The sequence below is a fragment of the Diceros bicornis genome, chromosome 18 (assembly GCF_020826845.1).
Source record: "Diceros bicornis minor isolate mBicDic1 chromosome 18, mDicBic1.mat.cur, whole genome shotgun sequence".
NCBI lineage: Eukaryota > Metazoa > Chordata > Mammalia > Perissodactyla > Rhinocerotidae > Diceros > Diceros bicornis.
In genome coordinates this window covers 55,107,241-55,125,633 of record NC_080757.1, presented here as the reverse complement: position 1 = coordinate 55,125,633, position 18,393 = coordinate 55,107,241, and the positions used below count along the sequence as shown (strand labels likewise).

The following is an 18,393-nucleotide window of genomic DNA, read 5'->3' as shown; positions in this document are numbered from 1 at the left end:
GATAAGGATGAGAAGATAAATTACAAACCGGGAGTAAATACTTGTAAACCACACATCTGATGAAGTACTAGTATTTCAAATACATAAAGAAATCTCAAAACTCAACAGGAAAAAAATCAAACAAATCAATTAGAAAGTGAGCAAAAGACATGAACAGACATTTCGCCCAAGGAGACACACAGACGGCAAACTTGGCCGCTGGCGTAAGCCGAGTGTGACAGCGCAGGGGGGAGCATGGGCTCCAGGGTACTCAGACGCAAGCTCTGTTATGACAGAATCTCTCTGTTGATACTTCCTATTTCTCCTAGAAGACGCGTGCTGTCAACTAGGAGTTCTAGACTAGCCACCCAACTAGATCCCCTAATCCTATTTTTATGCCTCTGACCCATTTCTTGGGCCATGTTTAGTTTTTGCTTAAAACTTGTTGACTGCGTCCACCACAAGCACCTGCTCCACCTGAAACCGCCGCCTCTAACTTGTCTTCTAGTTTACGTCTAAATGGGTTTGTCACATGTATGTGGGGAGCTTTACCCAAGCATTTGCCCAAGAAAATGCTTCTCTCCCTAGCATCCTAACCAAGCCCTCTTGGCGGCTGTGTTATTTCCTCCAGGTAATCCAACATCAAAAACACTGTCTCAGTAAAAATTTAGCCTCTTGATCTCTTAGAGTTGGGAGCTTGTGTAGAGATGCATTTTGCCTCGTTAGGAGCCTTCTCCCATGTCCAAGCCACACGTCAGTCCGAAGGCTTACTGGTGGGGGGGCTCTGGCCCAGACCCTTACCCTGGAGAACTGTAGCAGGGAATGGGCAGGAGAGGAGGGGGAGCCCCACTGTCCTATCTGTGCCTTCTCAGTTCCATACCTGGGTCCCCCAAAATTACCTGCAGATACAGCATTGCCCCAGCTCCGGAACCAGTTCTGCCCCAGAGGGTAAGCAAACCCATACCCTGAGAAGTCCCAGCTGGACTGTCGCCTCTCAGAACTGTTCACTCAGCCAAGCCAGCTGCGCATTGTGGGTTCCCCAGGGCCTCACCTCCTGCATGCCCAGTGCCCCCAACTCTCTGCACCAGCATTCTCGGGCCCCTCCTTGGGAGACAAGTCCTTAGAGGATCCGCCTTGTTTCTATTTTTGTTCTTGCAAATCACCCTACTCCTGCCCAAAGAAGGAGTCTGAACCTGAGCTCCAACCTATCTCACTCAAGACTTTTTCCAAGGGGCTAGAGCCTTTCCTTGAGGTCCAGCACTCTGTCGGGAGGGATCTGGAAAGACCAATGACATGGCTTGATACTCAAGGACAGAAGCATTTCTATTTCCCCCCCTTCATGAGCAGGAACCAAAGTAACCACCAGAATATGCTTGTGGCAGTTCTTCAAGCCACCAACAGATGGCGCTAGAGGCCATTTGCAAAGCTTCACCAGGGATGACTTCAAGGACTTACAAACAATTCTTCTCTAAGAGGATTGCTTCTCAGCTGCTGGGTCCCTCCTGGCTGATTTGAATATCCTGATGCTGACCACTGCAAGTATTAGACCTAGACCCATTATATCCTGACAGCTTTTCCTCTCTAGGCTGACTCCTACAGCCTGGTCCACTCCACAGCCCCATCCCGCTCATCAGCCTGAGCTAGTGAGTAGGGATCACCTTCTCTCCCTCGGGGCCAACCAGACACGGACTCAGACTTTCAGGGGCTCAGGGGCCAGGGCTCAAAGTGCAGCCAGAAATCCGGAGCCCATTGGGCAGTTCAGACTGGAGTAGATCAAGGCCCTAAAGACCCATGCCCAGGGGACAGGATAGAGCCAGGCGGGAATGAGGAAGACACATCTTTCTCCAGCCCAAGGCTTCAGCCTTATTGAGAAGCAGCAGCCACACTGCTCTTCTGGATTTCTTACTCCCTAGGAGAGACTCAGTACCTCCCACTGCCCCTTACTGAACATGTTCCGCCAGCTTGCAACTTGGTGTGGTAACAACGGCCAATACTTCCTCTTATTGTCCATGAACAAGGGAAGCAGCTCTTTGAAGGACTAATGATCAGAGCCAGGAAAGGTCTGAAGGCAGCTGTGAGGATGAGAAGCAAGGAGACAGAGGTGCAGGGGCCAAGAGAGACGGATGGGTGGGAGGGGCTGGGGGGAGAGACCTGCAATTTGGCCCTGGCCTAGCATCCCACAAAGGGCCTCAAAATTAGTCTTTAAATCAAATTATCTATACAACCACAGGGCTGCATTGACAGAAATGTTTATCCTATGTGTTTGCATGTGTGTTTTATTCCTGCCAAACCATCAGTAAATTAAATTTTTAACACAATAATCTTTTCTTTCTTTCTTTCTTTTTGGTGAGGAAGATTGTCCTCGAGCTAACATCTGTGCCCATCTTCCTCTATCTCGTACGTGGGACGCCACCACAGTATGGCTTGACGAGCACTGTGTAGGTCCACACCCGGGATCTGAACCCGAGAACCCGAGGCAGCTGAAGCAGAGTGTGCGAACTTAACCACTACACCACTGGGCCAGCCCCAACCCAATAATCATTTTTATAACCAAAATAATTATGCTTTATGGTAATTTGTGCATCAAAAAGTTGATTTGTGAACTTTACACATTTAAAATATACCATGATTTTTGTAATCCTATTTTGACATCTTTCTTTTTTCAATGCTGGCTGAGACCTTCTAAAAATAAAAGTGGCCCATGCATCTCTGGACCTCAGAGAGACCCTGGAAGCCAGAGAGAAATAAAGCAGATAATTCTGATTCCACCCCAAGAAAGGCAATAACATTTGGCTTTAACTTTATCTTGGCTTAATTATTTTTTCCGAAAGAGAGACCTAATTCACTCCGCGGATGGTTCCCACGCTATTTCATGCTCAGCCTGTTGACTTCTTAGGGCTTTTACTCTACTTTCTCTATAGCAGCCCCTTGAAACACAAACATTTCATCATCTCTGGGAAATGTCTTTGGGACGACAGGTGAGCTGGTCAGATTTGGGGTCTTCCTATGTTGAGTCTTCACATGGACCTTCCTGAGTTAGGTCCTCATGTGCAGGCTTGAGAATTGAAGAATTAAATTCCCACAGGATCAAACACATGTGTGTGTTAGTCAAGGTTTTCTAGAGAAACAGAACCAGTAGGAAATATATGTATATGAAGGGATTTATTATAAGAAATTGACTCATAAAATTATGGAGGCTGCAGAATACCACCATCTGCTGTCTGTAAGCTGGAGACCCAAGAAAGCCGATGGTATAACTCAGTCCAAGCTTGAAGGTCTAAGAACCAGAGGTGCCAGGGGCAGGAAGATCGATGTCCCAGCTGGGGCAATCAGGCAGGAAGGAGCGAGTTCTTCTTTCCTCGCCTGTCACCCGTCGCCTGTGTTCTATTCAGGCCCTCCATGGATTTGATGATGCCCACCCATGTTGGGGAAGGCGATCTACTTTACTGAGTCCACCCATTCAAATGCTAATCGCATCTGGAAACACCCTCACAAACACTCCAAGAAATAGTGTTTAATCTGGGTAGCCTGTGACCAGTCAATTGACACATAAAATTAGCCATCACAACACACACTCAAACCTAAAGCCAAATGCGTATTCTCAAATTACTGTTGTTTTTGCGTTGTCCCCCTGTTGGATGTTCCAACCTATTAGCACAGCCAGGAGTTGGCAGAAACTATTTTTAGTTCAAGAAGTGTTTTCTGAAAAGGAAGATGCGCTGGGGAAGTGAAAGAAAAGGGAGAGATAGTGGGGGCAGAGAAGACGGGAAATAGTCACTCACTGTCGCGTTTCTCAATTTGGGTTACCATGGCTACCAACTGCCTAGCAAACCTCTCATTCTGTCTTGTGGGTCTGAAGGCTGCGCTTCAGCCGGTTGCAGGCCCTTGGCTACTCTCTCCCCTTCAGAGTCATGGGAAGGTGGAAAGACATGTGGGCGGTCATGCCAGAGAAATCCGGGTTGCAATCCTGACACCATCACTTACAATCTGTTTCTGGTAAGTTTGTTTACTCTCTGATCTGTTGGCAAGGTAGTTGGGAGGAGGAGAGATTAATATACATAAGCTCTTTGCTATGTGAAAAAAGACCAATAAATAATAACCAAAAAAAGGAAATCAAGCAAACTTTCAGAGGTATGATTTCATGTTTTGGTTTTTGTTTTTTAAATTCTTTTATTAAGGTATAACATACAAGCAGAAAATTATACAAATCATAAATAAACAGCTCAGTGAAATTTTAGGAATTGAATATCCTTGCGTAGCCAGTACCCAGATCAGATATTCATGCCCTTGTGTAGGCCCCTTCCACTTTGTGTCAGGATGGGTCTATGGGATCCATAGATGTGGCAGAAGCAATGATATACGACTTCCAAGGATGCGTCACAAAAGATATTGTGCCTTACTCTCTCTTGGATCACTCATTCTGGGAAAAGCTAGTTGCCATGTCATGAAGACACCAAGCAGCTCTCTTGAGCAAGGAGCTGAGGCCTCCTGCTTACAGCCATGTGAGTGTGCCATCTTGGAAGCTGATCCTTCAGCTCCAGTCCAACCTTCGGATGAGTGCAGCCCTGGCTGACATCTTGACTGCAACTTCATAAAGGAGACACCCTGAGCCAGAACCACCCGGATAAGCCAAGCTCAGATTCATGACTCTCAGGAAGTGTGAGATAATAAATGTTCACTGTTTTCAACCACTAAATTTTGGGGGAATTTGTTATGCAGCGATAGATCTCTAATATAGTCGGACCACACTTGTCTAGGGCCAGTCTCTGTGGCCAATTCAATCTTTATTTATTCACTCAATCACTCATTCACTCATTCAGCAAATATTTATCATAAGCTGACCATTGGTCACATAGTGCAGTTGGGCACTGGGTCATCCCCTGATGAATAAAACAGACCCAAAATGCCACTATGATATCAGCTATATCCTAGAGGGGGAGACGGATAGCAACCACCAAAGGAAAATATAATAACAATGTTTGGTGAACTATGGAGAAAATAAACAGGGATCAGTGATCAAGACAAGCAGGGTGACCCCTAGGAAGGGTGATCAGGGAGGCCTTTCTGAGGAGGTGACATCCAAGGTGAAACCGAAAGGACGAAAAGGAGCAGGCAGTGAGGAGAGTGGGGGAGGGATCCAGGGGGAGGGAGCAGCAGGGGCTAAGGTCTGGGGAGGGTCAAGCGCTGTGGCTGGAACATAGGGCCATACTGGGGTGCGGGGAGCGAGATGACACTACAGAAGCAAGCAGTGGGCTGGTCCACTCAGGCAGCGCAGGCCAACCAGAGAGAGCTGGTTTCGTTTGAAGGGCATGGAGCGAGGAGTGACACTGATGACTACTGACGTCTGTTAGAACTCTCCCTTCCTGATGAGTGGGGAGAAGGGGGGGGGGAAGGGCATGAGGGGGTTGGGAGGAAGAGGGATGTCGCCGTAGTGTTGAGGGGAGAGAGGACTTTTTTGTAACATCAGGGGAAAAGGAGGGAGATGGCAGATTAGAGAGTTGGAGTCAGGATTGATGGGGAGTGGAGGAGAGAGGAATCTGGATTACAGCGTTGAGCTGCAACAATTCTGGGAATATCATCGCCTTTGACCATGATAAGATAGTGTGGGAGAGGAACAGATCTGGGGAGAGAGTGTTTGGGGGAAATCGATAGACTGGTTTGTGCGTGGTAATATTGAGAAACTGGCATAACTGGGTGAGATGCTAAGTAGGCCCTGCACCTTGACCTGCCTCGCTACCATTTCCAGGGTGAACGGACCCTAAACCCACTGTCGTGAGAACAAGCCACTCTGAGTTAGGACAGATCTGCCTCCCCACCTCCTGGGAAGGACCACGCCCATCTCTGCACCTTGAAGAGGCCCCTGCTCATCACTGTGAACCCAAAAGAGACACCAACTGCCAGTGCCTTTGGGGAGACTGCCCTCTTGTTATATGACCACCCTCTCTGTGCCATTGGATGGAGAGGAGGGATCAGTCTCAGCTTCACATGCTCCCCAACTTCTTGTCAGCACCTTCACCCTCTGAACTCCCCTTGCCCATTCTCGGTACTCTGTCCTGAACTTCACAGTGGAATGAACTTTCAAAAGAAGAGTAAAAAGTGAAGTCCCTGCAGAGTGTTGGAGATGGCTGCTCCACTGCTATGTTGGGGAACAGGGAAGTGCACGAGGAAGGAAGCTGCAGCCTGTGGAATCTGTGCCCTCGTTAGGAACCCAGAACCAAGTCGGGACCTTTGAAAGCATCTGAGGTCATAGGGCCAAGGTGGGTGGCCAGAAGAAAAGCTAGGGGTCCCATGGGGGCAGAGCTCTCCATAGGTGCCTGGAGCTGCAGGTTGAGGGGGTCAAAATACCTCTTTGTTCACCACCAAGGCCAGAGAGGATGGATGGATCTGGTCTCCACCTCCAGGATTGTCCATCTTCACCACAAGGAAGTGATATATCACAGATGCGGGGACGCCCCACTGAGGAGGAGGTGCCCCAGCTTGGCTCTGCTGTGTGGGAGCGTGTGGAACAGTGAGAGGAGAGGGGCAGCTGTGGGCTGTGCGGAGGGGCAGCTGTGGGTTGTGCGGAGGGGCAGCTGTGGGTTGTGTGGAGGGGCAGCATCCCTAACCAAGTCCAGGGCCTGGCCTGGCCCTGTCCGGTCACTGGGATGGGGAGAAGCCAAGGGCACTGGTGCCGGGGGGTCTGCACCGCCCACGCGGCTTCTCTCCCTGCGCTTCCTGCACCCTGACCCGCTGCAGCATCAGACCTGGCTCGGGGCTGGACGAGGAAGCAGAAAGGTAGAAGTGGAGATGCAGAGATTGGATCCCATGTGAGGAGGCTCAACCTTGTCCCACCAAGGGGCTGGCGCTGCTGCAGGTGAAGTCTGTGCTGGAGAAATGACCCCGAAGAGTGGGGCCGCGTGGCTGCCTTCAGCTCTGCTCCTCCTCCTTGTCCCAGGTGAGGGGCTGGGCCTGGGCAAGGAAGTCTGCCCTGAGTGGGGCAGAGGAAGAGCAGGATGAAGGGGGGTGGAGGAACCGCCCAAGGGGAGGGAAGGGGAACGTGGGATGGAGGAGGGAGAGGCAGAGAAGCTTCCAGAAGCAGCCAGCACCTGCCTCAGCAGTGACCACGAGGATTCAGTGCATAAAGCAGGTGAGTCTCGTCCACTGCGCCGGACAGAGTAGCATTAGTGAGGGGGGTGTCTGTGATTGTCACTACCTTAATTGTCACAGTCAGGAGTGACGTCTCAGCGCATGACACAGACACACACACATGCATGTACACACATACACACACATGCACACGCATACACACAGGCATTTTATTCCCACCCTGGCCCTTCTTCTCTCCATGGGCACCCTATCCCTGTGCCACCTTTGTGAGGAGGGAGCTAGTCCCCCCTCTTCCCCTCTCCTGGCTCTGAGGAAGGCCAGTCTCCTGCCGCGGCCTCCTCCAGACCAAGAGGGCCCTTGAGGGTCCCGCACCCCGGGGCACCCCGGACCCAGGCCCATCTGGAGAGGAGCTGGGACTCGGCTGTGTTTTCCAGGCTCTTTGTCTCTGAGGGGCCCCAGCACCGTGACGGGCACCGTGGGGGGATCCCTGAGCTTGCAGTGTCAGTATGACAAGGAATACACAGAAAATGAGAAAATACTGGTACAAAAGCTCGTGTTCATTACCGTGGAGGGAGAAGATTGTGGAGACCACAGAGTCAGAGAGAGAAGAGAGGAGCGGCCACGTGTCCATCAGGGACCATCCTGCAAACCTCACCTTCACAGTGACCTTGGAGAGAGTCACAGAAGATGATGAAGGCACATACTGGTGTGGGATCGATGCATCGTGGCTGCAAGGAGTTTTACGTGACCCCGTCTTCCAGGTCGTTGTGTCTGTGTTCCCAGGTGAGGACTCCCCACCTCGCACCAGCACCAGGGCTGCCCGAGTCTGGGGCTGGTCATGCCGACCCTCAGGAAAGACGTGGGACATTGGATAGAAGAGCTGGGCAAGGTTGAGTGTCAGGGACTTGGTACACAAGGTGTGTGCATGCATACGTGTGAGTGTGCACGTGTCTATGTGTGCATATGTGTGTAATTATGTGTGCGTGTGTGTGTTGTGTTATCTGCACAGGCACACAAGCACATGTTCACCTCTGGCTGTTCTAGACCCTTCTGTGTGCTGCACCCTGACACCCTCTCAGGCCTGAAGTTTTCCTGGGAGGGGGAGGGGAAACTTGCCCTGAGTCTGGGGACAAGCTGCCTGCCTGTCCTCACAAGGGCCGTGGCCACTCTGGAGGGGACCCCGTGTCTCTTTTGCACCTCTGTCATTCCTCCCTATGAACAGGACTGCTAGGGCATCTGCTCCTCTCACTCACAGGCTGCCCATGCCCCTGAGCCCTAAGAGGACATCACTGTGTCGTGGCTGGTTCCTGAGGCACCAGCATCACAGCCGTGGTCCTGGGGGTCTGCAGCAGCCGTGAGAGGAGCCCGAGAAAGAGCCCCAGACCCCGAGGGCCCTCGAGGGACCCACACCTCAGGTTACCTGTGTCCCAGGCCCATCTAGTGAGGAACCAGGACTCGGCTGTGTTTTCTAGGCTGTTTGTCTCTGAGTGGCCCTTCTCAGAGGAACATTGGGCACCACTCTGTCCATCCAGGCTGATCCTGACCCCTTTCTATAGCACTTTGTACCCACAGAGGGAATCCCTGAAGCCCTAGAGAAACCCCTGAAATTGCTCCCCTTAGCAAAGGAGAAGAAGGATGAGATAATTGGGTCTTGGGTGTTATGGCCCCAGATGTACTACAATTCTTCTTTAACAAAGCCCTGTTCTTGGTTCCTAAGGACCAGATGGAGATCCTTCTCTGAGTCTGTGGTTTTTCCTTGGGTTCTTATTCCGACCTTGTCTCTCTGAGACAAGGCACCTCTGAGTGCCTTCCAGTTGGTCTTGGTTTCCCTCATAGGAGAGTGCCTCTGAGTGCCTTCCAGTTGGTCTTGGTTTCCCTCATAGGAGAAGTTTCTCTCAGATGCCGCTTGTGGGTTCCTATTTAAGATGAGGAACTGAAAATCCACTGGAACTGGTGGGTGTGTGAAGGAAAGGCGCTTTTCCAGTTGGCTTCCACACAGGCCACATTCTATAGGATCATCCAGGTGCATGTCTCTCTAGATCTTTCTTTCTGGTCATTCCCTGCCCCAGAGAGGGCTGTCCAGTGGCCACCTGGGGCCATAGGCCTGGCTGACAGTTTGGGGGTGAGTGCCCTGAGCGATGTGGGGTCCCTTCATTCATGCAGACTCTGCTGCACGTCCTTGTTTCTTTGAGCCTCACTCCAGCCATCAGCCATGCCCCAGGGCCTTGTCTCTGCCATCGCTCTGGATCAATCTCTACAGAGTAATGTCACCAATCTGTCCCCTGACAGGGTGGACAGGGAGGACAAAGGTGTGGCTGTGGCTGGAGTGTGACCTGGAGTCAAGTGCTCTCCACAGACTCCCAAATCCCCTGGTATGCAGCATGACCTAGCATCTGGAAGAGCCCACCAGGCCAGGGAGCACTTGGAGAGGGGGCTGCAGAGGGGCCCAGGGTCCTCGTCAGGTCCTGGTGTGGCCATGGGGGACATTGGACCCAGGCCATCTGTCCACATAGTATGAGTGACCTCAACTGTGTGAGTCAGAGCCCCACAGGTGACGGAGAGTGGGAGAACCGAGGGGAGGACACCGGGCCCAATGTGTGCTTCTCCCTTACCCCCACAGCAGTCCTCAGCCCGAAGATCTTCACAAGCACCCCAGGTCCTCCCATGACCCTGCCAGCACCCTCCTGGTCCAGCACGACAAGGCAGGAAACCCTAGATCCCAGCCAACACCATTGGTAAGGGGCCTGCATCCCAGGCCTTTGACACCTGGGTGACTTCTCCTCTAGGCGAGGGGGCAGGTAGAGGGGTTCGTGCCTCCCTTCTCCCAGGTCCCTCGTTTATTTACCAACTCCACACCTAATTGTGTGAGTCAGAGCCACACAGGTGACACCACACAAGTCCTACTAAGTGCCAGGCGCTCTTCTGTGGATACAGCAGCGAACCACACAGACCCAGTACTGCTCTGACAGAAGTCGTGTTCTAAGGGGGGATTCACACAACAAATCAACCCATAGTCAACACAAATATGCCAGTTCGTGGTGAACGCTTGGAGAAAATATGCCACATGGGTTGTGTGGGAGGGTGATGCGGTTTATTACACAATGATCAGGGAGGCCTCGCTGGTTTGAAGACATTTGAGTGGAGACCTGCAGGATTTGGGGAGCTGAGCACGCAGGCATCTGCAGAAATAGGGGTCCAGGCAGAGGGAAGAGCCAGTGCAAATGTCCTGCAAAAGGAGCCCACAGGACCCCGGCCCAGGCCAGGGCAGGAAGCAGATGCTCCAGGGGTTGGTGGCCCCTGCACTCTGTCCCCTACCTCCCCCCAAGTCCTGGTCAGAAGTGTCATCCTGTGAAGAACCCTGACCTCCAAGGGAGGTGAGAGCTGAGGTGGGTCATTCGTTCATTCCATCACTACCACTGACTTTCAAGGGTGGACATTTTGGAGGCACTGGGCAGGTACTGGTTGCTCACTGTGAATAAAACAAACAGTCCCTTCCCTCATGGGAAATGCTGTTTACAGGAGAGCAGATATCAGACGAATAACCTTGTTGTTGACCACTATACCACAGACGAAGTAACCCCCAAAAGTGGAGGGCTTAGGGAGAAATCTTTCTTCTGGGCCCAGGTCCCGCCTGGATCCCTGGGTCTCCCTCACATCATTCTAATGGCCGTGGCCTTCCTTATGTCACAGTCATAATTTTCAAGAGCAATTGTTAGGCACGGAGTCAGGGGCAGTGGTCTTTTGAGTGGGGCTGCTCTGTCCAGGGTTGAGCTTTATGTGGATTGTGTGGCCACAGGGCCTGGGCACAAGGACAGGGGGAATGTAGAGGGCACCAGAGCCTCCCCTGAGGATGTGGCTCACTGTCTGTCACCGTGTCCCCCACAGGTCCCTGCTCAGCAGTGTCCACTTCCTGCTCCTGGTCTTCCTGGAAGTGCCCCTGCTCCTGAGCATGCTAGGTGCTGTCCTCTGGGTGAACAGGCCTCAGAGAAGCTCTGGGGGGAGGCGGAGTCAGCCCAATTGTGAGCACCAGTAGCACCTGTTGGCTATCAATGCCCCACCCAGGAACACAGCCCCTGTGGTGGATGGCAATGACCTTCTGACCAATAAATCCAGTGTCATTGTCTATGAGAATACTATGACTATGTAAATTTTTTTGAAACTTTTTTCTTTCAATGTATCCTACACACAAAAGAATGTACCTAATAAATGTATACTCAACACTTGTGTGCCCGCCTTGCAGCGTAAGTAATGAACAAACATCATAAATTCTGAAGCCCGAAGGTCCTCCTCTGAGGGTGCCAACTCTGAATTTTATACTCACCTCCTTGTTTTCTTCATGGTTTTCCATAGTATTTCCAGAGTATATACATATATTTTTAACAATCCCCAAGCTTACTTTATTTTTATTTTTTCCAGCTTTATTTAGATATAATTGATATATGGTATTGTGTAAGTTTAAGGTGTACATGTGTTGATTTGATGCACTTACATATTGTAAAATGAGTATCACTGTAGCGTTAGCTAACGTCTCCATCATGTCGCATAATTACTATTTCTTTTTTGTGGTGAGAACATTTCAAATCTACTCTCTTAGCAACTGTCAAGCATATAATACAGTGTTGTTCACTATAGTCAACATGCTGTGCATTAGATCCCAGAAACTGTTCCTCTCGCCCTTTTCAATGCATCCAGTCTCGGATTCTTTTTTGCTCCAATGGTGTCCTGGAACGGCTCCACCGGACTCCCTCACTTCCACAAAGGCTCTCTCATCCCTGGGTGGTTGTCTCAACTGGCATTTTTGCAGAGAAGATGGTAGAAAACTCTTATTCTGCCATGTTGATGATGTCGCTCCCTCTTGCTTTTCCCTTGCTGCTATTATTTACAATATTGTTATGAACACTCTTGAACCTATGTCCTAGTGGATATATTCAAAACTTTTTTGTAGAGTCTAGTTCTAGGAGAGAAATTGCTAGCTTTCAGCGCATGAGTTTAATCAACTCTACTAGGCAGTTCCAAATCATCTTCCAAAGTGACTCGACCAGTTTGCACTCTAGTCAGCAGTCCCGCTGCTCTGAATCCCGTCACACTTTCTAAGTTTTGCCAAGTTAATGGGTGTGAAATGGTATCACATTGTTTTAATTTGAATTTCTCTGACTACTAATGAGATTAAACCCCCTTTTTTTTGCTTTTGTTTGTCATTTGGATTTCTTCTTTTGTGAAATGCCTGTTCTACAGTTTTGTCTGTTTTGTATTGTTTTTCTTTCTTTCTTCTTTTTTTTTTTTTTTTGTGAGGAAGATCAGTCCTGAGCTAACATCCATGCCAATCCTCCTCTTTTTGCTGAGGAAGACTGGCCCTGGGCTAACATCCGTGCCCATCTTCCTCCACTTTATATGGGACGCGGCCTCAGCATGGCCTGACAAGCGGTGGGTCGGTGCGCGCTGGGGATCTGAACCCCGGCCGCAAGCAGTGGAGCGCACGCACTTAACCGCTATGCCACGGGGCCAGCCTCTGTATTGTTTTTCTTATTGATTTGTATAAATTCTTTACAAGTCTGTTGTTAGTCACACGTATTGAAATATCTTGTCCTAGTTTGTGGCTTTACGGTGTCTTTTGAAAAATGGTTTTTAATTTTAATATAGCAAATTATTCAATATTTTGCTTTATAATTTATACTTTTGTACTTTGTTTAAGAAATTATTTCATAACCCAAAAAATTTTAAAAATCTTCTATATTTCACCTAAAAGTTTAAAATTTTTCCCTTGGACAAGTAAGTTCTGGATCCACTTTTAATTGATCTTTTGTGTCTAAGTTGAGATGGTAATCAATTTCTTATCTTCCATATGGATAAGCATTGTCCACATTTCCCCACAGATCTGCAACGTGACTCCTGGCATATATTGATTTCCTTGTATTCTTGGACCTTTTTCTGGACTCTTTATTCTGTTTTGTTTGTTTAATTGCTTATTTCTGAACTGATACAGTATTGTTTTAACTATTACAATTTTATTACAAGCCTTGATATCTGTCTGGTAGGACATGACTGTACATTGCTCTTTGATATCAGGAATCTTTGCAAACATTGGCCATTTCCTCTTCCGTATAAATTTTAGAATTAGGCAGTCATGTTTCTAAGAAACAAAAACTCTGTTGAAACTTTGAATCCAATTGTATCAAAACCATCTTTATGATAATTTCCCGATCCAAAAGATGTAACTGGACCGAAGAGTCCGATCGCCCACGTTCTTGGTCAGCGTGAGAGGAATTCAGACACGAACACAACGGTAACAGCAAGCAAGCAAAGCTTTATTAGAGGAAAGGTCAGATACGCTCCAAGTGAGGAGCGGGCAGCACCAGAGAATGCATCTGCCCTGTGTCTTGGGTTAGTTTATTTTTATTTGGGCTGCATAGAAGGGAGTTAGCATCATCTGGTTATCGGCCTATAATGGTTCTTCCTCCACCCACATATAGAGAGGCGGGGTTCTTGGCCTTCTAGGGGAATCTCTGGAACTGTCATGGCAGTCATCCCCCATGGAAGGGGGGCTAATGCATATGGAATTTGTATGTAAATTAAACAAAGGTCAGTGTCCTCTAGAGGTGTAGAGCAGAAGGCTTTGTATGTGCTGTTTGTGCTCTTGTTATTTTTATCATCCTGGTTGAAGGTCTCAGACTCTGGTGGTGGCGCCAGGTGAGTCTTAGTTCCCCTTTATCTGTGTCTTGTGGGATGCCAGCAAGACACTTCTTTGATGTAGCGAGGTCTCCAGCTGTGATTCCCCTGCTCATGTCTACCTAGCTACCTATCTCAAAACCTGGTATGTGACTTAGATTATTTTTGAGCTTTAACAATGTCTCTTAATGAAGAGGATTCTGGGAAGGTGGCAGAGCAGGAAGCACCAGGAATCTGTGTCCCCGTCTAGACAACAACTGCACTGGCAGAATCTGTCTGGCGTAACCAGATTGGAACTCTGGAGTCTATTGAAGGCTTATGAGTTTCAGAGGAAAGCTTGGAGGTAAATTGCAGTTAATTTCAGCTCTTAGCTGTAGCAAATACCCTTCCCCCACCCCAGCCATGCGGCAGGCAGCTGTGCACATGTGCCCGGAGCAACCAGCATGCAGGCTGTGGGAGCCAGGGAAGGCAAAAAGGATCCTGTCCTCCAAATGACAGAGATTTGTGCTCTGATCACAGGGGCGCAGACAAAGAAGAGGGTGGGTATAGACCTATAACCAGTAGGGAGATTGAATCAGTAATCAAAAATATCCTGACAAATAAAAGCCCTGGACCTGATGGCTTCACTGGTGAATTCTACCAAACATTTAACGAAGAACTAGTACCCCTTCTTCTCAAACTTTTACAAAAAATTGAAGAGGAGGGAACACGTCTTAACTCATTTTATGAGGCCTGCATTACCCTGATACCAAAGGTAGATGAAGACACTACAAGAAAAGGAAACTACAGACCAATATATCTTATGAACATTGCTGCAAAAATGCTCAACAAATACTATCAAACTGAATTCAGTAGCCTATTAAAAGGATTATACACCATGACCAAGTGGGATTTATTCCTGGAATGCAAGGATGGCTCAACATACAAAAGTCGATCGACTACAATAGAAACAATCACTACATTAACAGAATGAAGGAAAAAAACTCACATGATCATTTCAATTGATGCAGAAAAACCATTTGACAAAATTCAACACCCTTTCACGGTAAAAACACTGAACAAACTAAGAATAGAAAGAAACAATCTCAACATAATAAAAGCCATATATGAAAAATCCACAGTAAACATCAAACTCAGTGATGAAACTGAGAGTTTTTCCTCTAAGACCAGGAACAAGGTAAGATATCTACTTTCACCACTTCTACTCAACATCGTCCTGGAAGTCCTAGCCAGAGCAATACGCAAGAAAAAGAAATAAAACATATCCAAACCAGAAAAGAGGAAGTAAAATTATCTCTGTTCACAGATGATATGGTCTTATATGTAGGAAACCCTGAAGATTTCACAAAAATCTGTTAGTACTAATAAATGAATTCAGCAAAGTAGCAGGATACAAAGTTAACACACAAAATCAGTTAATTTCTATAAATTAAAAATGAACCATCTGAAAAGGAAATTATAAAAACAATTCCATTGACAATAGCATCAAAAAGAATAATACTTAGAAATTAACTTAACTGAGGAGGTGAAAGATTTGTACAATGAAAACTATGAGGTGGGGCCGGCCCCGTGGCTTAGCGGTTAAGTGTGCACATTCCACTACTGGCGGCCCGGGTTCGGATCCTGGGTGCGCACCAACGCACGGCTTCTCTGGCCATGCTGAGGCTGCGTCCCACATACAGCAACTAGAAGGGTGTACAACTATGATGTACAACTATCTACTGGGGCTTTGGGGGAAAAAAAGGAGGAGGATTGGCAACAGATGTTAGCGTGGAGCAGGTCTTCCTCAGCAAAAAAGGAGGAGGATTAGCATGGATGATAGCTCAGGGCTGATCTTCCTCACAAAAAACAAAACAAAACAAAAAAACTACGAGGGCCGGCCCCATGGCTTAGCGGTTAAGTGCACGCGCTCCACTACCAGCGGCCCGGGGTTCGGATCCCAGGCGCGCACTGACGCACTGCTTCTCCCGCCACGCTGAGGCTGCGTCTCACGTACAGCAACTAGAACGATGTGCAACTATGACATACAAATATCTACTGGGGCTTTGGGGAAAAAAAGGAGGAGGATTGTCAATAGATGTTAGCTCAGAGCAGGTCTTCCTCAGCAAAAAGAGGAGGATTAGCATGGATGTTAGCTCAGGGCTGATCTTCCTCACAAACAAACAAAAAATGAACCTCTCCATTTAAAAAAAAAAAAAGGAAAAAAGAAAACTACGAAACATTGCTGAAAGAAATTAAAGAAGATATAAATAAATGGAAATACATCCGGTATTCATAGATTGGAAGACTGAATATTGTTAAGATGTCAATACTACCCAATGCGATCTACAGATTCAATGTAATCCCTATCAAAATCCCAACAATATTTTTTGCAGAAGTAGAAAAACTCATCTTAAAATTCATATGGAATCTCAAGGGACCCCAAATAGTCAAAACAATCACGACAAAGAACAAAGTTGCAGGACTCACACTTCCTGATTTCGAAACTTGCTACAAAGCTACAGTAATTAAAAGAGAGTGATGCTGGCATAAATTCAGACATATAGATCAGTGAAATAAAATAGAGTCCAGAAATAAATCTTTGCATATATGATTTTTGACAAGGAGGCCAAAGCCATTCAGTGAGGAAAGGACAGTCTTTTCAACAAATGGTGCTGGAAAAACTGGATATCCGCATGCAGAAGAATTAAGTTGGACTCTTACCTAACAGCATATACAAAAATTAGCTCAAAATGGATCAAAGACCTCAATGTAAGACCTAAAACTATAAAACTCTTAGAAGAAAACATAGGGCAAAATCTTCACAACATTGGATTTGGCAATGACTTCTTGGATACGACCCCAAAGGCAAAGGCAATGAAAGAAAAAATAGACAAATTAGACTCGTGAAAGTTTCAAATTTTTGTGCATCAAAAGACTCTATCAACAGAGTAAAAAGGCAATGCACAGAATGGGAGAAAATATTTGCAAATCATATGTCGGATAACGGGTTAATATTCAGAATATATAGAGAACTCCTAAAACTTAATAACAAAACAAACAACCCAATTCAAAAATGGGTAAAGTACTTGAATAGACATTTCTCCAAAGAAGATATATGAATGGCCAATAACATGAAAAGATGCTCAACATCACTAATCATTAGGGAATGCAAATGAAAATACAGTGTGATACCACCTCATGCTCATTGGGATGACTACTATCAAAAAAAAAAAAAAAAAGATAAAGCAGAAAATGACAGGCATTGGCAAGTATGTGAAGAAATTGGAAATCTTATACACCATTGCTGGGAAAGTAAAATGGTACAGCAGCTTTGGAAAACAGTATGGCAGTGTATCAAAAAATTAAAAATAGAATTACCATATGATCCAGCAATTCCACTCCTGAATATATACCCCCCAAAATTGAAAGCAGGGTCTTGAAGGGATATTTATACACCATGTTCATGGCAGCATTATTCATGATAGCTAAAATGTGGAAGCAACACAAATGCCTATTAACAGAAGAATGAATAAACAAAATGTGGTATATACATAGAATGGAATATTATTCAGCCTTAAAAAGGAAGAAAATTCTGACACATGCTAAGACAGAGATGAACCTTGAGGACATTATGGTAAATGAAACAAGCAGCCACAGAAAGGCAAGTACTGTATGATTCCACTTATATGAGGTACCTAAAGTAGTCAAATTCATAGAGACAGAAAGTAGAACGGTGTTTGCCAGGGGTGGGGGTGGGAAAAGGGAGGTTATTGTTCAATGGGGACAGAGTTTCAGTTTTACAAGATGAAGAGAGTTACAGAGATGGATGGCAGTGATGGTTGCACAACATTATGAATGTATTTAATACCACTGAACTGAACATTTAAAATGGTAAATTTTATGTTGTATATTTTACCACAATAAAAAAAATTTTAATGTCTTTTAATAACATTATGTTATTTTCTCCCAAAAACTTGTTTACACATTTGTTAAATTTAATTTTGGATATCTTATTGGTCTATTTTTTTGCTGAGGAAGATTTGCCCTGAGCTAACATCTGCTGCCAATCTTCCTCCTTTTGTATGTGAGCCGCCACCACAGCATGGCCACTGACAGACGAGTGGTGTGGTTCCACGCCCAGGAACTGAACCCGGGCCACCAAAGCGGAGCACACTGAACTTAACCACTAGGCCATCGGGGCTGGCCTTCTTATTATTTTAAATGGTATCTTTTTCACTAAATTTTGAAGCTATGCTTTGCATGTGTGATATTTGTATGGTGATCTTGTATATACATAGCAACTCTACTGAACTCTACAACTTTGACTAATTCTGGAGGCCAGCCCTGTGGTGTAGTGGTTAAGTTCGGCGCACTCTGCTTCGGCAGCCTGGGTTCGAGGGTTCGGATCCCGGGCGTGGACCTACACTACTCGTCAGCCATGCTGTGGTGGCGTCCCATATACAAGATACAGGAAGACTGGCACAGACGTTAGCTCAGGATAATCTTCCTCAGAAAACAAAAACAAAAATCTGACCAATTCTTTTCAGTTGTATACGTAGACAATCAATTCATCTGTAACTATTTAAAATTGTGTCTCTTCCTTTCCAATTCTCATTTCCTTTGCTGCTTTTTCTTGTTGTATGGTATAGGCTAACCAAAGTGTCGAATCAAAGTGGTGAT

General features: G+C 46.9%; 1 protein-coding gene across 1 annotated transcript; it reads left to right on the top strand.

Moving 5' to 3' along the window:
• Positions 1-3,798: 3,798 nt before the first annotated feature.
• Positions 3,799-11,258, top strand: CD300C (CD300c molecule). Its single transcript, XM_058561509.1, is given in 6 exon segments — positions 3,799-3,975; positions 5,726-6,913; positions 7,500-7,594; positions 7,596-7,848; positions 9,686-9,800; positions 10,951-11,258. Coding segments are annotated over 5 exon segments (672 nt in total). The 5' UTR covers positions 3,799-3,975; positions 5,726-6,852; the 3' UTR covers positions 11,099-11,258.
• Positions 11,259-18,393: the final 7,135 nt, after the last annotated feature.